At 45.8% G+C, this 18,054-nt stretch overlaps 1 protein-coding gene across 1 annotated transcript in view; it reads right to left on the minus strand.

Moving 5' to 3' along the window:
* LAMB4 (laminin subunit beta 4) overlaps positions 1-18,054 on the minus strand; it is a 137,564-nt gene that overhangs the window by 71,396 nt on the left and 48,114 nt on the right. The window contains exons 19-21 of the mRNA XM_056573634.1: positions 8,712-8,855; positions 5,355-5,586; positions 3,902-4,059 (exon numbers count right to left, since the gene is read on the minus strand). Coding sequence (XP_056429609.1) covers positions 3,902-4,059; positions 5,355-5,586; positions 8,712-8,855 — 534 coding nt within the window. The remainder of the gene's footprint in view (positions 1-3,901; positions 4,060-5,354; positions 5,587-8,711; positions 8,856-18,054) is intronic.

Genomic DNA, 18,054 nt, shown 5'->3' on the forward strand with positions numbered 1-18,054 from the left:
CAGGACCTGAACCATCAGGCGGTGGCATACCTTGACATTCCCATGAGAACACACCTTGAAGATCAGCTGGACTTCTGGGCAGCCAAACTTGATTTGTGGCCGCAACTAGCAGAGTTTGCCTGGAAAAGCTGTCCTGCCCGGCCAGTAGTGTGCCATAAGAGCGGGTGTTTAGTGCGGCGGGGGCCATAGTCACCCCAAGGAGAACTCGTTTGTCCACGAAAAATGTGGAGAGACTGACCTTTGTGAAGATGAGTCAGGCATGGATCAGCCAGGATTTCCAACCACCAATGCCTAATGCATCAGAGTAGATTGACCATCGTGCCACACCAACACTTCACAAATATGGATAGTGCCAAGCATATTTAAAGCGCTGCTCCCCAGTTACAAACATTCCCCCACATCAGACCTTTTTTTACCCACCTTCATCACCGGGTACTGGTATTGCCACCCACCATACCACTCTGTCACCGGGTCATTTTCAGGACTCCAGATAATGCTGCTGCCACCTCCAGGCTGTCTCATTCAGCCACTATATGATCTCTTCTCATGCTTCAGCCAACTCCAGGCTGCGCCATTCAGCCACTATATGGTCTCTTCATGCTGCCACAAACTCCTGGCTGTGCCATTCAGCCACTATATGGTCTCCTCATGCTTCAGCCAAATCCAGGCTGTGCCATTCAGACACTATATGGTCACCCCATACTGCCACAAACTCCAAGCAGTCATTCAGCCACTGTATGGTCTCCTCATACTGATGCCACCTCCAGGCTGTCTCATTCAGCCACTATATGGTCTCTTCTCCTGCTTCAGCCAACTCCAGGTTGTGCCATTCAGCCACTATGTGGTCTCCTCATACTGATGCCACCTCCAGGCTCTGTCATTGTGCTGCCATGTGACATGTGACTCCTTGTTTGATTTGGTCCTTTATACCCACACGCCGGGACACTAAAACTTGGGAGTTAAAATTTAAAAATCCTCAATTTAAATTTCAAAATCTTAAATTTAAATTTCAAAATCTTAAATTTCATTGATCTCCTCATGCTTCAGCCACCTCCAGGCTGTGCCATTTAGACACTATATGGTCTCCTCATGCTTCAGCCAACTCCAGGCTGTGCCATTCAGACACTATATGGTCTCCCTATGCTGCCACAAACTCCAGGCAGTCATTCAGCCACTATATGGTCTTTTCATACTGATGCCACCTCCTGGCTCTGTCATTGTGCTGCCATGTGACTCCTTGTTAGATTTGGTCGTTTGTATCCACACGCCGGGGCCCGGGACACTAAAGTTTGGGAGTTAAAATTTCAATTTCAAAATCTTAAAATTCTATTTAAAAATCTTAAATTTCAATGGTCTCCTCATGCTTCTGCCAACTCCAGGCTGTGCCATTCAGACACTATATGGTCTCCTCATGCTTCAGCCAACTCCTGGCTGTGTCACTCAGCCACCATAAGGTCTCTTCATGCTTCAGCCCCCTCCAGGCTGTGTCATTCAGCCAATATATGGTGTACTGATGCTGCTGGGCCTGGGCTTAAAAATGTTATATGGTAGCACTACCATAAATCTTCAATTTAAATTTCAAAATTCATCTTTTAATCTTAGGGATTATGTAGCCCTAGTGTCTACTCATGATGCTGCCAACTCCAGGCTGTGCCATTCAAACACTATATGGTCTCCTCATTCTTCAGCCAACTCCAGGCTGTGCCATTCAGACACAATATGGTCTCCCCATGCTGCAAAAACTCCAAGCAGTCATTCAGCCACTATATAGTCTCCTCATACTGATGCCACCTCCAGGCTGTCTCATTCAGCCACTATATTGTCACGCCGAGCGCTCCGGTTCCCGCTGCTTCCCCGGAGCGCTCTCGGCATGCTTCTGTATGCAGCGCTCCGGTCAGCACCACTGACCGCGAGCGCTGCTTCCGTGTTCCCGGAGGGAACGCGATCCGAGGTGCGGGACGTGCCTGCTCTCGGATCGCGCCCCGTGTCTCTCACCTGCCCTGTCCTCCTGCCGAGTCCTGGCGCACGCGGCCCCGCTCTCTAGGGCGCGCGCACGCCGGGTCTCTCAGATTTAAGGGGCCAGTGCACCATTAATTGGTGCCTGGCCCAATTGGTTCCTTACACTCCCTACACTATATAAACCCACTTCCCCTTTCTGTCCCTGCCGGCTATTGTTGCCTTGTGTCCTGAGAAAGCGTTTCTGTGTGTTCCATTGCCTGTGTACCCAGACCCTTGCCGTTGCCCCTGACTACGAACCGTTGCTGCCTGCCCAGACCTTCTGCTACGTTCGACCTTGCTCTTTCCTTGTCCCTGTGTACCGCGCCTGTCTCAGCTGTCAGTGAGGTTGAGTCGCTATCGGGTGGAACGACCTGGGGGTTAACTGCTGCTGCAAGTTCATCCCACTTTGCGGCGGGCTCTGGTGAAAACCAGTAACCCCTTAGATTCCGTTCCCCTGGTACGGCCCACGCCATCACCTCACTGACACAGAGGATCCACCACCCGTGTCCTCTCCGCATACCAGTCCGGATCCTGACATATATGGTCTCTTCTCCTGCTTCAGCCAACTCCAGGCTGTGCCATTCAGCCACTATATGTTTTCCTCATACTGATGCCACCTCCAGGCTGTGTGCTGTTATGTGACATGTGACTCCTTGTTAGATTTTGTCCTTTGTACCCACACGCCGGGGCCCGGACACTAAAAGTTGGGAGTTAAAATTTCAATTTCAAAATCCTCAATGTCAATATCTTAAATTTCTTGAATTTCAGTGGTCTGCTCATGCTTTTGCCAACTCCAGGCTGTGTCATTCAGCCACTATATGGTCTACTCATGCTGCCGCCACTTCTAGAATGTGCCATTCAGCCACTATAATGGTCTCCTCATGCTTCAGCCAACTCCAGGCTGTGTCATTCAGCCATTATATGGTCCAATCATGCTTCAGCCACCTCCAGGCTGTGTCATACAGCCAATATATGGTCTCCTCATGCTGCCAACACTTCCACGCTATTACTGGGCCTAAAAATGTTTATGGTAGCACTATCTACCATAAGTCTTCATTTTAAATTTCAAAATTCATCTTTTAATCTTAAAGATTGTAAGGCCCTAGTGTCTTCTCATGCTTTTGCCAACTTCAGACACTATATGGTCTCCTCATGCTTCAGCCAACTCGGGGCTGTGTCATTCAGCAACTATATGGTCTCCTCATGCTGCCAACACTTCCACACTGTGTCATTCAGCCACTATATGGTCGCCTCATGCTGCCAACACCTCCATGCTGTGCCATTTAACCACTATATGGTCTCCTCATGCTTCAGCCAACTCCAGGCTGTGCCATTCAGACACTATATGGTCTCATCATGCTTCAGTTAACTCCAGGCCATGTCATTGTGCCGCACTGCGGCAGTGATTCTAAAAGCGATGCCTGTAATCTGCATGTCATACCGAATAACAGTAATATTTCACTACCCCAGTACACTCCATATGCTTGTTAGAACAAAGGAAAGTGTTCTACACCCCTATGGAGGCTCTCTGTAGGTCAGAAATAGCCATTTTTAATATAGATTTGCTGTTAATAAAATCGGATCGAAACACATTTTTGGGGAAAATTCGGCGAATCGGCCAAATCGAATTTTGAAAAGTTCGCTTACCTCTAATGGTCACAAACAGACTGAGTTTCGTATTTTCCTGTCTATGGGCATTCCATGGGCACACTGTGGTATACACCAGAACACCTTTTTGCTGGTTTTCTGACATGCACATCTAACATATTACACTTTCTAGATGTGAACTGATCAGTCTCAGGAGATACAAAGAAGGTTAGACAAACACTCCTTTCCTTGCTTAAAATGTAATAAAAAGACAAATAAAAATAATATCAGATACTTAATGTATATTGGAAGTTACCTGTATAACCTTCAAGACAATTACAAGTCACCTCCATTGTCTCATTGTTTTGTTGACAGGAAGTTGCAAAATATTGCTTGCTTGTAGGCGAACCAGGACACATGCATGGGCGACATGGTTGCCCCATTATTGGATTACCATAATAATTATCCAGACACCTATGATGTAAAGAATATAATATATCATTTTATAGCCATTTGACACCTGAGAGGATTTGATTTCAGGCTGTAAAGTATTTTGATCAGTATTTTTTAGCCAAATCCAATTGTGAAACTGGGAAAAACTATGCCGGAACGATTTGCATTTATTTTTTTTGACCCACTAAAATACTGACCAAATATGGATTCAAATATTATGTATGAACCTAAATAACAATAATGTTTTCTTAAACCTTTATTGTGAATGCACAGTATTTAAACTGGTGTAAAACACAAATTGTATTACCAAATTTTTAAACTTTTACAGAAATGTAGACTTCGTTTAAAGGGGTACTCCAGTGGAAAACATTTTTTTTTATTCCTTCAAATGGTGCCATAAAGTTAAACAGATTTGTAAATTACTTCTATTTAAAAATGTTACAGGGTATTCCAAGAAAAAACTTTTTTATTTGTATCAACTTGCTCCAGAAAGTAAAACAGATTTGTAAATTACTTCTATTAAAAAAATCTTAATCCTTCCAATAATTATCAGCCTATGAAGTTGAGTTGTTCTTTTCTGTCTGGCAATGGTGCTCTCTGCTGACATCTCTGCTTGTATCGGAAACTGCACTGAGTAGAAGAGGTTTGCTGTGGGGATTTGCTTCTACTCTGGACAGTTCCCGAGACAGGTGTTATCAGAGAGCACTTAGATAGAAAACAACAACTCATCTTTAGCAGCTCATAAGTACTGAAAGGATTAAGATTTTTTAATAGAAGTAATTTACAAATCTGTTTAACTTTCTTGGGCCAGCTGATTTTATATATACATATACATATATATATATATATATATATATATATATATATATATATATATAGTTTTTTCCTGGATAACCCCTTTAATCCTTCAAGTACTTATCAGCTGTTGTATGCTACAATGGAAGTTGTATAGTTATTTCCAGTCTGACCACAGTGCTCTCTGCTGACACCTCTGTCCATGTCAGGAACTGTCCAGAGTAGGAGCAAATCCCCATATTAAACCTCTCCTTCTCTGGACAGTTTCTGACATGGACAGAGGTGTCAGCAGAGAGCACTGTGGTCAGACTGGACATAACTATACAACTTCCTCTGTAGTATACAGCAGCTGATAAGTACTGGAAGGATTAAAATTTTTAAATAGAAGTAATTTACAAATCTGTTTAACTCTGGAGCTAGTTGAAAAGTTTTCCATCAGAGTTCCCCCTTAAAAATGCAGTAGCAACAAACTAGAAAGCTTTCACAATACGCACAACCTTTGCACTGTAATATTGTTATACCGTTCACAGTTGGTCCCATCTGTATTCCCCTTGCAATCCCTACAAGCACCAGTAACTGAGTCACATGTCTCGGAATTTCCGTTGCATTGACATGGTCGGCAGTTTGGAAATCCATAATATCCAATCAAACAGTTGTCACAGCGCCGTCCTTGTATGTCTCTGCGGCAAGCACACTGACCGGTCACCTGATCACATAATGTGCTGATTGACCCTTTGCTATCGCAGTCACATTCTATAAAATAAAACAGAAATAAAAGGAGCTTATTTGTTTATGTGTTTATTTTTTCATTTATTTATTTATTTACCAATTTATTTAAGTATGTAACAAAAGCAAGAATTTCTTTGGTTGTTATACCTATGGCTCAGATTTATCAATATGTTTATGGACAAATGTCTATGGACAAGGTTACTCTGATAAAATAAATGCTGAGCTGTGATTGGTTCCTTTGTTTTTAGATTTTCTGTGAGGAATATGCTTCTTAACCAGAGGCCAAGAGAGTTTTGTTTTGTCCTCTGTTTGTCCAGCATGCGTCATATACTGTAAAAACGTTATGTTATACCTAGGAACAGCATGGGGGGGAAGGAGGAGCAATCTGGGTAATTGCTCACAGGTTATATCCCTGAGGGGGCCCTTAAGGGATTTGGGGCCATAGACTTTTTATCCACCTGACATCCATGGAGGAGCTTCAGCTTCAATTGTTTTTGCATCTAAAGGACAAAGTCTTCCTCCCCCATCATTCTGTAGGCCACAGACTATGGCTATGGCCTATATGATACAATTGTGCAAAGTGTATGCAGCACAATGACATCTGGCTGTCTTCATTGGGATGCTGGCAGTTCACTGGCAAGAAGAGGGCTCGGCCACTCCATACCACATTTTTAACAGGGGGCACTGTTTCAGCTCCCAAACAATTGAAATGCTCACTTTTGCTTTTCTATTGGGGCACTATTATGGTGTTGAGACAGAAATGGAGCATTATTATGATGTGAAGAAGAGGGAAGTGGGCAAAAAGGGGGAAAAAATAATTTGCATTGAGCATATTAGTAGACATTTTTATAGTGTGTGCCATTAAAATAACTATAACTGTCTGGGTTTTAAAAGGGGCACTGTTACTTATTGGGGGGACTGGGATCACTTACTGTGTGCATGGACACTATTAATGTGAGCACTATTTCTTTTGCAGGACACATAGTGGAGGCTCTTTTACTGTTTGGGCCACAACTGATTCCTGGGGCACTATTGTTTTCACTTTTAATATTTAGTAAATACACCATTATTTCTGAAATACAGTATCTGGGGCATTGTGTCACACAGAAAGTACAGTAATGAGACAGACTGGGCAGCAACAGGCACAGAACTTGGGCTATGAACAGCATGGGGACTTACAGTATATCATTTAGAAAAAGGTAGAGTAGATGCTGGAAAAGCAAAGATCCATAAATGTCTGGGCAGAAAACACAAGGGAGGACATTTATCAATGTTTGCTTAAAGGAGAACTCCAGAACATAAAAATTGTCGCCCATACTGCCGGCAGTAAAAAAATAAAGATGTACATACCTTCCTCCGCTGCCACGGGGCCTTCGGTAAACGGCTTCGGCCTCCGCCGCGATCCACTTCCTGGTTGCCGGTGGTCAAAGAGTCTTACTGCGCTCAGCCAATCACCGGCCGCAGTGAAGTCCCGACTCGGCCGGTGATAGGCTGAGCGGCAGTGTGACGTTTTCGGCACCAGCAGCAGGTGCCGGTGTAGTGAAGGATATTGTGTCCTGAAGCGTTTTCACATTGCCGCTCAGCCTATCGCCGGCCGAGTCTGACTTCGCTGCGGCTGGTGATTGGCTGAGCGCATGACTCATCCGACCACCGGCAACCAGGAAGTGGATCATGGCGGAGACCGGAGCCAATTAACCGGAGGCCCCGGGGAGCGGAGGAAGGTATGTACATCTTTATTTTTTTACTGCCGGCAGTATGGGCGACAATTTTTATATTCCGGAGTTCTCCTTTAAGTATTCCTTTTTTTATTAAAATGTTTTTGCTTATGTGCGACTTATTTATCAACTGGTTTCAGCCTGTTGATAAATTTCTTTCACATAAGCAATATTTTTTTTTTTGCTTTGGTAGTGGCTTTTTCTGCTCCCTGTCTGAGCTGGAGTAAATTTAGTAAGTTTTTTCATGTGATGCAACTTTTTTGCGACTTTTGCACTTGATAAATCTCTGACCACTGCAAGCCAAAAATAATTTTTTGCTTTGGTAAGCAAGATTTAAATTTTTTGCTTAGGACACTGCGCAATCAAAAAGTCGCAGAAAAAAGAGATTAGTCGCACTTGCGACTTTTTTGCAACAATTTTAAGCAAAAAAAAATCTACTAAATGCTATGATAAATGTCCCCCAAGGTGTAGCTGGAAGATGTCTTCATGGCTGTCTGAGCCAGATTGAGAAAATGGGAAAAGCTGTGTACACCTGGTATCTACCACTATATTGGCATTGTATGGGGGTGGTATGTGTATTGTGGTTTTTATACAGTCACTATTTGATCATAATATTAGGTCATGGCGTGGTGGTATTATATGGGCATTGTATAGTGGTATTATTTATAATACAGTATAAGTCTTTCATTTATTCGTCTATATACTATAGTATCTGTTTCATCATTTAGGCTGACACTTTCAATTTTGCCAAGGACTACAATTCTAAAACTGGCCCTGGGAACAACAAGGTATACCATGTTGTATATACTTTTTTTTTTTTACAATGACGGATGACATGTCCTTCTGTGTGCACATATAGTTGGATGATTTTGCAGCCTTCCATCAGAGATAGACCTTCTGACAGCCGATGGGAGGCTCTTAGTGTGATCAGAGCTGTAGGCTATGTTCACATGGGCTAATGTCCGCACGGAAAATCTCAGTGCAGACATTGCACTGACAGCGGATGCAAGGCAGAACATGCCGGCGCTAGGACCACTCGAAAATGCACCATCTAGCCGTCTTTGGCAATGATCACATGATGGAATGTCCGCACAGAAAATCTCTGTGCAGACATTCTCCTGACAAGAGAGCGCTGGCAGAACATGCCAGTGCTAGGACCTCTCGGCAATGCATTTCCGTGCAGAGTCCGCAGAAAGAATATACATGTCTATTCTTTCTGTGGACACCAGTATTTGAATTTCCGCACCAGAAACATCTGGCCCGGAAATTCTGCTGTGTGAACAGAATCCCATTAATATCAATGCAGAATTCCACACGGAAATTCCATTGTGTGAAAATTATAGCACTGAATCTACCACAGACTAGAGACAATTAATTATTCCTGAAGGATTTTCCTGATCCCCAACACCCCAGAATATCATGTGATTTTCATACCTAAGCAACCGCTTGGGCCAAATCCATAACTGCCCACAGCACACAGGTCACAACAGCTTCCAACAACATTAAGTTTACATTGACATTTTCCACCAATCTTACTGCAGATAGTACTTAAAGACCCATCTGGATTACAAGTGCATTCTGTAAGAGATACAAACAATATTTCTGTTATTTTCTATTGTTAATAAAAGTTAAAATCAAAGATATACCAATACAAGCACATAACATGTAATGCATAACATAATGGAACAGTAAACCTAGAAATAAATTATAACATTAAATACGAAATATAGTCAACCTCAATGTTTTCCGTTTGCAGCCTGATAGTGTGTGATCTTTTAAACAGTAACAGTGCTGGCATAACCTTGGAGAAATGGTAATATTAGATTTACCATTTCTAAAGAAAACATGGGTGAGTAGTCAAAGCACATTTCTTTTATTTCCAGAATGGCATAATCATAAAACAAAACATAGAGCAAATAAAAAAAATTAAAATGATCCCTTTTCAAAAGTTTGTATATACCACGTTCTTAAAGGGGTACTCTGCCCCTAGACATCTTATCCCCTATTCAAAGGGGTCCGTCTTTGTGACGTCACGCCATGCCCCCTCCATTCATGACTATGGGAGGGGGCATGACGGGTGTGGAGCAGAATTACACAGTCATCATGCCCCCTGACAGTGCATCCATGTGAAAGCCAACAAACTCAATAACTTTCTACACAATGACACTTATTGCAATTTAACCCCTTAAAGGAAACCGATCATGAGATTTTACCATATATTACACATAGAAGCACGTTATATGTGGTAAAAATCTTCTTCCTCACCATCCCTGGGGGACGTTCCTGCCGTAGGGATTGTGAGGATATGAAGTTAGAAAGTGTTCCCTGCCTGCCATGTAAGTAGTCCCTAGGCGAAGATCTATATTGACCTTTTCCTGTCTTCTCCTGCTGTAGTCACGCCCCTCAGCGTGATTGACAGCCCAGGCATGGCTTGCATCTGTAACATCTGCGCTTCGGCAGACACGCTGGCCTTGAGCACTCTCTTCTCATGTCCTTAGCTGCTGTTGGGGATGAGATTTGCATCGCGGGACGCACCTGCATGCGAATCCCAGCCCGTCACTCACCTCCTTGGTCTTCCTGTCCTCGCACCCCCGGCGCGTGTGACCCCACCTCCTAGGGCACGCACTCCGGAGCTCTTACATTTAAAGGGCCAGCACTCATTTAATTAGTTTCTTCACCTGCACCCTGTCTTTAAGTACTTGCTCCTCCCTTGCATACCGGCCGGATCTTTGTTGCCTTCTTGTGCCGTAGTTAAAGCATAATGTGTTCCTGATATCCATGTTCCTTATCCTGTGTTCCTGATATCTGTGTTCCTTATCCTTGTTTCGTTACCTGACCCTGCACCTGTGCCACCTGCCCTGATCTATGGCTACCTTTACCTTGTCTTGCCTGTTTCCTTTTGTGCCACGCCACATCCCAGCTACCTGTGTGGACGAGTTGTGCCAGGGGTAGCGACCTGGGTGCCGTCTGCCGCAGCAAGACCATCCCGCTTTGCGGCGGGCTCCGGTCAAAACCAGCAGCACCTTGCGCTCCGCTCCTTGGCACGGCTAACGTTATCATCCACCCAGGCCCAGAAGATCCACCACTTGCTGTGACCCTAACAGCATCATTGCTTTGCGCCAACTGCTTAGGGCGGCTGTCAGTCATGCAAAGGGAGCATGATTACAGCTGATAAAGATGGGACTAGTAGAGTATAGCTCCCTGCCCAGGAGACTACTTACGGGTCCAGCAGGGGACACTTTCTAACTTCATATTATCACCATTCCTGCAGGCAGAAAAACCCCTGGGGATGGTAAGGAAAAAGATGGTACTATATATTATGCATTGCCTTGCATTACATATACAAAAAATCTCATGACAGCTCATTTTGGTCTGGCGGACACAGCCAATTCTCCTTGCATTTTAAGAGCCATAACTCAATTTTTCCATCCATATGATGGCTAGTTTATTGTGTGCCTAACTGTATTTGTAATTATAATGACACCTTTCATTTTACCATAAAATGTATGGTATAGCCAGAAGGCAAACTATAAAGAGGTTCCCCAGAGCAGCCCTGGAGCAGGTGAGCAGGGATCTGGTTGCAAACTTGACTCATCAAACCTGTGGTCTATGAAGAGTGTGCAGCTCCTGCTCGCTTCATAGTCTGGATGCCTCTCAGCAGATACATGTACATCTGGCATCATTTAGGGAATAAAATGCCACAGGTGTCAGAAATGAACTGTTAACTGACATTTTAACCTGTGCGTGTCTCCTTGTGTGTCTCTACCATGGCTAAACATTCAAGCTTATGTAGACTTTTGATCAGGGCCATTTGGATGATTTCTGGTAGCATTATGATTTAGGGTATGTTCACACATACGCAGATTTGATGCACAGGATTTGATGCACAGGATTTTCTGTGGCAGATTTCAATGTAAACTAAATGAATGAGCACAGCTTCTAATCGGCAGTTACAAATCCAGCGCATTAAATCTGTGCAGGACACTGTATGTGTGAATGTACCCTTAAAAGAAAGCCAAACAACTATGTAAAGTAAGATTCCATCATATAATTATGTACCTAAATAAAAGACAGTGTTTTGCATGATTAGTCATATTTTCTTACTCAATGCCAACATTTTACAATTACGGTCAAGGTATGCATGTGGAAATCTTGTAGGGGTCACAGAGGTTAACTTTCTACTAATCTGGCCCATTTTACTCTGGTGACTAACAGAGTGGCTAGGACATAGGTGTGGGGGCTTAATAATTATTTTGTCCTACTGAAGCAAGGTAGGTGAGGGAATCTCCTGGCTCAGCCAGTTTTGTGTCAGCCAGTCAGTGAATTGCGAGGAGGAGGAGGAGGTGCATGGCTGGTCTCATAGGAAACACAGAGAAGATATCAACCAAAAACAAAAATATATCAACCTACAGATCTCCATGTGAAATATACTGTTCAGGTTATCTAAAAAGTAAGTGACACAATAGTAAATTGTAGTGACATTGTATCCCCTATAAAAAATATAGATGGATTACAAATTAAATTCTTATAATAAAATATAAGTGCTCAATAAAACCTGGGGCTAAACATGAAGTATTATTATTTGTTGGTATGTGATGCAAGCAGCAGACATCAATCTCTTACAATGATTTATATAAATTAAAATGGTCACATTTAATTTGCTCTGTACACACTGTGGTTATGTTTTATATTCATTAAAGGGGTACTCCGCTGCCCTGTGTCAGAAGCTTCGCTCCCCAGCGTCCGGAAGTTTGTTGTTCCGGACGCTGTGTGCGACCTTCCGTGTTCAGGGCTGCCCCTCGTGACTTCACGCCCGCCCCCTTCGTGACATCGTGCCCCCTTCGCATAGACTTTAGCTGAGGGGGAGGGCGTGATGTCACGAGAGGCGGCCCTAAACACGGAAGCCCGCACACAGCGTTTGGAACAATAAACTTCCGGATGCTGGGGAGCGGAGCTTCCGATACAGGGCAGCGGAGTACCCCTTTAAAGCATACCTATCACAAACTAAACTGTCACTAATGTATCCCCCCCCCCCCATCTGTCCTTGACTCTTCCTGACGCTAATTCAGATTTTCTCCTACCTGTTAATCTGTCCCTGTATGACTGCTCATCTCTGTGCTGTCTGTGAGAGAGGAAGGGGAGTGGCCCGGCAGGCGTGACCTCAGCTGAAGCCTGTCTAGGCTCACTTCCTCCCTTCTTCTCTCTCTAAAGCACCTGTATCTCTCTCTCTCTCTAAATGACTTACTTTGTTTATAGAAGACCTCGATCAGACTAGCAGAAAGGCAGACCCGATGCTTCTGTGAGCTGTGCTACACTGACTTCTGGCCAGCACGCGCCAGCTCTCCTTCTAAGGGTGCGGAGCCAGCCGAAAGTCAGGAGCGCGCTTTGCTGTGCTGCCGGTGCAGCACTTGCTTTTGCCTGTCTGATTGACAGGCAGGGAGCTGCACTTGTCAGTGTTCCCAGTACTGAGATTTCAGACTTATGCCAGGCCGGCATGAGTCAGAAATCTCAGAGACATGCATGTAGGGAGACCCCTAGTGTTCATATTTTACATAAAAAAATAAAGATATCAATAAACATTTTTTCTAATTACATGTAATTTGAAGGTTTTTAGGGAGAGCTTAATGAATAACAAAGATTTTCTGATGACAGGTACTCTTTAATATAATATTTTAGCAACAGTGAATCTGTTAACTGAGTTTTTAAGTATAACTTTACCACTCTTCCTCTAAACAGATTTTGATACATCTCCCCCTTTGTCTATACCTTGCATATCTGTGATCAGTGCTTGGAAATCTATCTTTCCCGTACGTCAAAAGGTGGCACAAATGGGTTAATGCATTCCTGCTGACCTGGAAGAAGAGCAATAACTAGCAATACAATTAGAGAAAAGTAAACAGCACACCTGAATGAAGGCTATTGTCACGATGCCGGCTGGCAGGTAGTGGATCCTCTGTGCCAGAGAGGGATTGGCGTGGACCGTGCTAGTGGATCGGTTCTAAGTCACTACTGGTTTTCACCAGAGCCCGCCGCAAAGCGGGATGGTCTTGCTGCGGCGGTAGTGACCAGGTCGTATCCACTAGCAACGGCTCACCTCTCTGGCTGCTGAAGATAGGCGCGGTACAAGGGAGTAGACAGAAGCAAGGTCGGACGTAGCAGAAGGTCGGGGCAGGCAGCAAGGATCGTAGTCAGGGGCAACGGCAGGAGGTCTGGAACACAGGCTAGGAACACACAAGGAAACGCTTTCACTGGCACGATGGCAACAAGATCCGGCAAGGAAGTGCAGGGGAAGTGAGGTGATATAGGGAAGTGCACAGGTGAAGACACTAATTGGAATCACTGCGCCAATCAGCGGCGCAGTGGCCCTTTAAATCGCAAAGACCCGGCGCGCGCGCGCCCTAGGGAGCGGGGCCGCGCGCGCCGGGACAGGACCGAGGGAGAGCGAGTCAGGTACGGGAGCCGGGGTGCGCATCGCGAGCGGGCGCTACCCGCATCGCGAATCGCATCCCGGCTGGAAGCGGAATCGCAGCGCCCCGGGTCAGTGGATCTGACCGGAGCGCTGCAGCGGGGAGAGTGTAGCGAGCGCTCCGGGGAGGAGCGGGGACCCGGAGCGCTCGGCGTAACAGTACCCCCCCCCTTGGGTCTCCCCCTCTTCTTAGAGCCTGAGAACCTGAGGAGCAGACTTTTGTCTAGGATGTTGTCCTCAGGTTCCCAGGATCTCTCTTCAGGACCACAACCCTCCCAGTCCACTAAAAAAAAGTTTTCCCTCTGACCTTTTTAGAAGCTAAGATCTCTTTGACAGAGAAGATGTCCGAGGAGCCGGAAACAGGAGTGGGAGGAACAGATTTGGGAGAAAAACGGTTGAGGATGAGTGGTTTAAGAAGAGAGACGTGAAAGGCATTAGGGATACGAAGAGAAGGAGGAAGAAGAAGTTTGTAAGAGACAGGATTAATTTGACACAAAATTTTGAAAGGACCAAGATAGCGTGGTCCCAACTTGTAGCTAGGGACACGGAAGCGGACATATTTAGCGGAGAGCCATACCTTGTCTCCAGGGGAAAAAACGGGAGGAGCTCTTCTTTTCTTATCCGCGAACTTCTTCATGCGTGATGAAGCCTGTAAGAGAGAATTTTGGGTCTCTCTCCATATGATGGAAAGGTCACGAGAAATTTCATCCACAGCGGGCAGACCAGAGGGCAAGGGGGTAGGGAGGGGGGGAAGAGGGTGACGGCCGTACACCACGAAAAATGGGGATTTGGAGGAAGATTCAGAGACTCTGAAGTTATACGAGAATTCGGCCCATGGAAGGAGATCTGCCCAGTCATCCTGGCGGGAGGAAACAAAATGTCGCAAATAATCACCCAAGACCTGGTTAATTCTTTCTACTTGTTCATTGGACTGGGGATGATATGCAGAAGAAAAATTTAATTTAATCTTGAGTTGTTTACAGAGAGCCCTCCAGAATTTAGACACGAATTGGACGCCTCTATCCGAGACGATCTGCGTAGGCAACCCGTGAAGACGAAAAATGTGTACAAAAAATTGTTTAGCCAACTGAGGCGCTGAAGGAAGACCAGGAAGAGGGATGAAATGTGCCATTTTGGAGAATCGATCAACGACCACCCAAATAACAGTGTTGCCACGGGAAGGGGGTAAATCAGTAATAAAATCCATACCAATCAGAGACCAAGGCTGTTCGGGGACAGGCAGGGGATAAAGAAAACCAGCGGGCTTCTGGCGAGGAGTCTTATCCCGGGCACAGATAGTGCAGGCTCGCACAAAGTCCACAACATCCGTCTCCAGAGTCGGCCACCAATAGAAGCGGGAGATGAGTTGCACAGATTTCTTGATGCCCACATGACCTGCGAGATGGGAGGAGTGACCCCATTTGAGGATTCCGAGGCGTTGGCGTGGAGAAACAAAGGTCTTTCCTGGAGGAGTTTGCCTGATGGAGGCTGGAGAAGTGGAGATCAGGCAGTCAGGTGGAATGATGTGTTGCGGAGAGAGTTCAACTTCTGAGGCATCCGAGGAACGAGAGAGAGCATCGGCCCTAATGTTCTTATCGGCAGGACGAAAGTGAATCTCAAAATTAAATCGGGCAAAGAACAGAGACCACCGGGCCTGGCGAGGATTCAGCCGTTGGGCAGACTGGAGGTAGGAGAGGTTCTTGTGGTCGGTGTAAATAATAACTGGAAATCTTGATCCCTCCAGCAGATGCCTCCATTCCTCAAGTGCTAATTTAATGGCTAGAAGCTCTCGATCCCCGATGGAGTAGTTCCTCTCCGCCGGAGAGAAGGTCCTAGAAAAAAACCCACAAGTGACAGCATGCCCGGAAGAATTTTTTTGTAGAAGAACAGCTCCAGCTCCCACTGAGGAGGCATCAACCTCCAATAGGAAGGGTTTGGAAGGGTCAGGTCTGGAGAGCACGGGAGCCGAAGAAAAGGCAGACTTGAGTCGTTTAAAGGCGTCTTCCGCTTGAGGAGGCCAAGACTTGGGATCGGCATTTTTTTTGGTTAAAGCCACGATAGGAGCCACAACGGTAGAAAAATGTGGAATAAATTGCCTGTAATAATTGGCGAACCCCAAAAAGCGTTGGATAGCACGGAGTCCGGAGGGGCGTGGCCAATCTAAGACGGCAGAGAGTTTGTCTGGATCCATTTGTAGTCCCTGGCCAGAGACCAAATATCCTAGAAAAGGAAGAGATTGGCATTCAAACAGACATTTCTCAATTTTGGCATAGAGTTGATTGTCACGAAGTCTCTGAAGAACCATACGGACATGCTGGCGGTGTTCTTCTAGATTGGCGGAAAAAATTAGGATATCGTCCAGATATACAACAACACAGGAGTATAACAGATCACGAAAAATTTCATTAACAAAGTCTTGGAAGACAGCAGGGGCGTTGCACAGGCCAAAGGGCATGACCAGATACTCAAAGTGTCCATCTCTGGTGTTAAATGCCGTTTTCCACTCATCCCCCTCTCTGATGCGGATGAGGTTATAGGCACCTCTTAAGTCCAGTTTAGTAAAGATGTGGGCACCTTGGAGGCGATCAAAGAGTTCAGAGATGAGGGGTAGGGGGTAGCGGTTCTTAACCGTGATTTTATTAAGACCGCGGTAGTCAATGCAAGGACGTAGGGAGCCATCTTTTTTGGACACAAAGAAAAATCCGGCTCCGGCAGGAGAGGAGGATTTACGGATAAAGCCCTTTTTTAAATTTTCCTGGACGTATTCAGACATGGCAAGAGTCTCTGGGGCAGAGAGAGGATAAATTCTGCCCCGGGGTGGAGTAGTGCCCGGGAGGAGGTCGATAGGACAATCATAAGGCCTGTGAGGAGGTAGAGTCTCAGCTTGTTTTTTGCAGAAAACATCCGCGAAGTCCATATAGGCCTTAGGGAGACCGGTTACTGGAGGAACCACAGAGTCACGGCAAGGGTTACTGGGAACCGGTTTTAGACAGTCCTTGGAACAAGAGGGCCCCCAACTCTTGATCTCCCCAGTGGACCAATCCAGGGTTGGGGAATGAAGTTGAAGCCAGGGAAGTCCAAGGAGAATTTCCGAGGTGCAATTGGGGAGGACCAAAAGTTCAATCCTCTCGTGATGAGATCCGATGCTCATTAGAAGGGGCTCCGTGCGGAAACGTATGGTACAGTCCAATCTTTCATTGTTTACACAATTGATGTAAAGGGGTCTGGCGAGACTGGTCACTGGGATGTTGAACCTGTTGACGAGAGAGGCCAAAATAAAATTTCCTGCAGATCCAGAGTCCAAGAAGGCCACAGTAGAGAAGGAGAAGGCAGAGGCAGACATCCGCACAGGCACAGTAAGACGTGGAGAAGCAGAGTAGACATCAAGGACTGTCTCACCTTTGTGCGGAGTCAGCGTACGTCTTCCCAGGCGGGGAGGACGGATAGGACAATCCCTCAGGAAGTGTTCGGTACTAGCACAGTACAGGCAGAGGTTCTCCATGCGGCGTCGTGTCCTCTCTTGAGGTGTCAGGCGAGACCGGTCGACCTGCATAGCCTCCACGGCGGGAGGCACAGGAACGGATTGCAGGGTACCAGAGGAGAGAGGAGCCGAGGAGAAGAAACGCCTCGTGCGAACAGAGTCCATATCTTGGCGGAGCTCCTGACGCCTTTCGGAAAAACGCATGTCAATGCGAGTGGCTAGGTGAATAAGTTCATGTAGATTAGCAGGAATTTCTCGTGCGGCCAGAACATCTTTAATGTTGCTGGATAGGCCTTTTTTAAAGGTCGCGCAGAGGGCCTCATTATTCCAGGATAATTCTGAAGCAAGAGTACGGAATTGTACGGCATACTCGCCAACGGAAGAATTACCCTGGACCAGGTTCAACAGGGCAGTCTCAGCAGAAGAGGCTCGGGCAGGTTCCTCAAAGACACTTCGGATTTCCGAGAAGAAGGAGTGTACAGAGGCAGTGACGGGGTCATTGCGGTCCCAGAGCGGTGTGGCCCAAGACAGGGCTTTTCCAGACAGAAGGCTGACTACGAAAGCCACCTTAGACCTCTCAGTGGGAAACAGGTCCGACATCATCTCCAGATGCAGGGAACATTGGGAAAGAAAGCCACGGCAAAACTTAGAGTCCCCATCAAATTTATCCGGCAAGGATAGGCGTAGACCAGGAGCGGCCACTCGCTGCGGAGGAGGTGCAGGAGCTGGCGGAGGAGATGACTGCTGAAGCTGTGGTAGTAACTGCTGTAGCATAACGGTCAGTTGAGACAGCTGTTGGCCTTGTTGCGCTATCTGTTGTGACTGCTGGG

Source organism: Hyla sarda, chromosome 4, assembly GCF_029499605.1.
Source record: "Hyla sarda isolate aHylSar1 chromosome 4, aHylSar1.hap1, whole genome shotgun sequence".
Lineage (NCBI taxonomy): Eukaryota > Metazoa > Chordata > Amphibia > Anura > Hylidae > Hyla > Hyla sarda.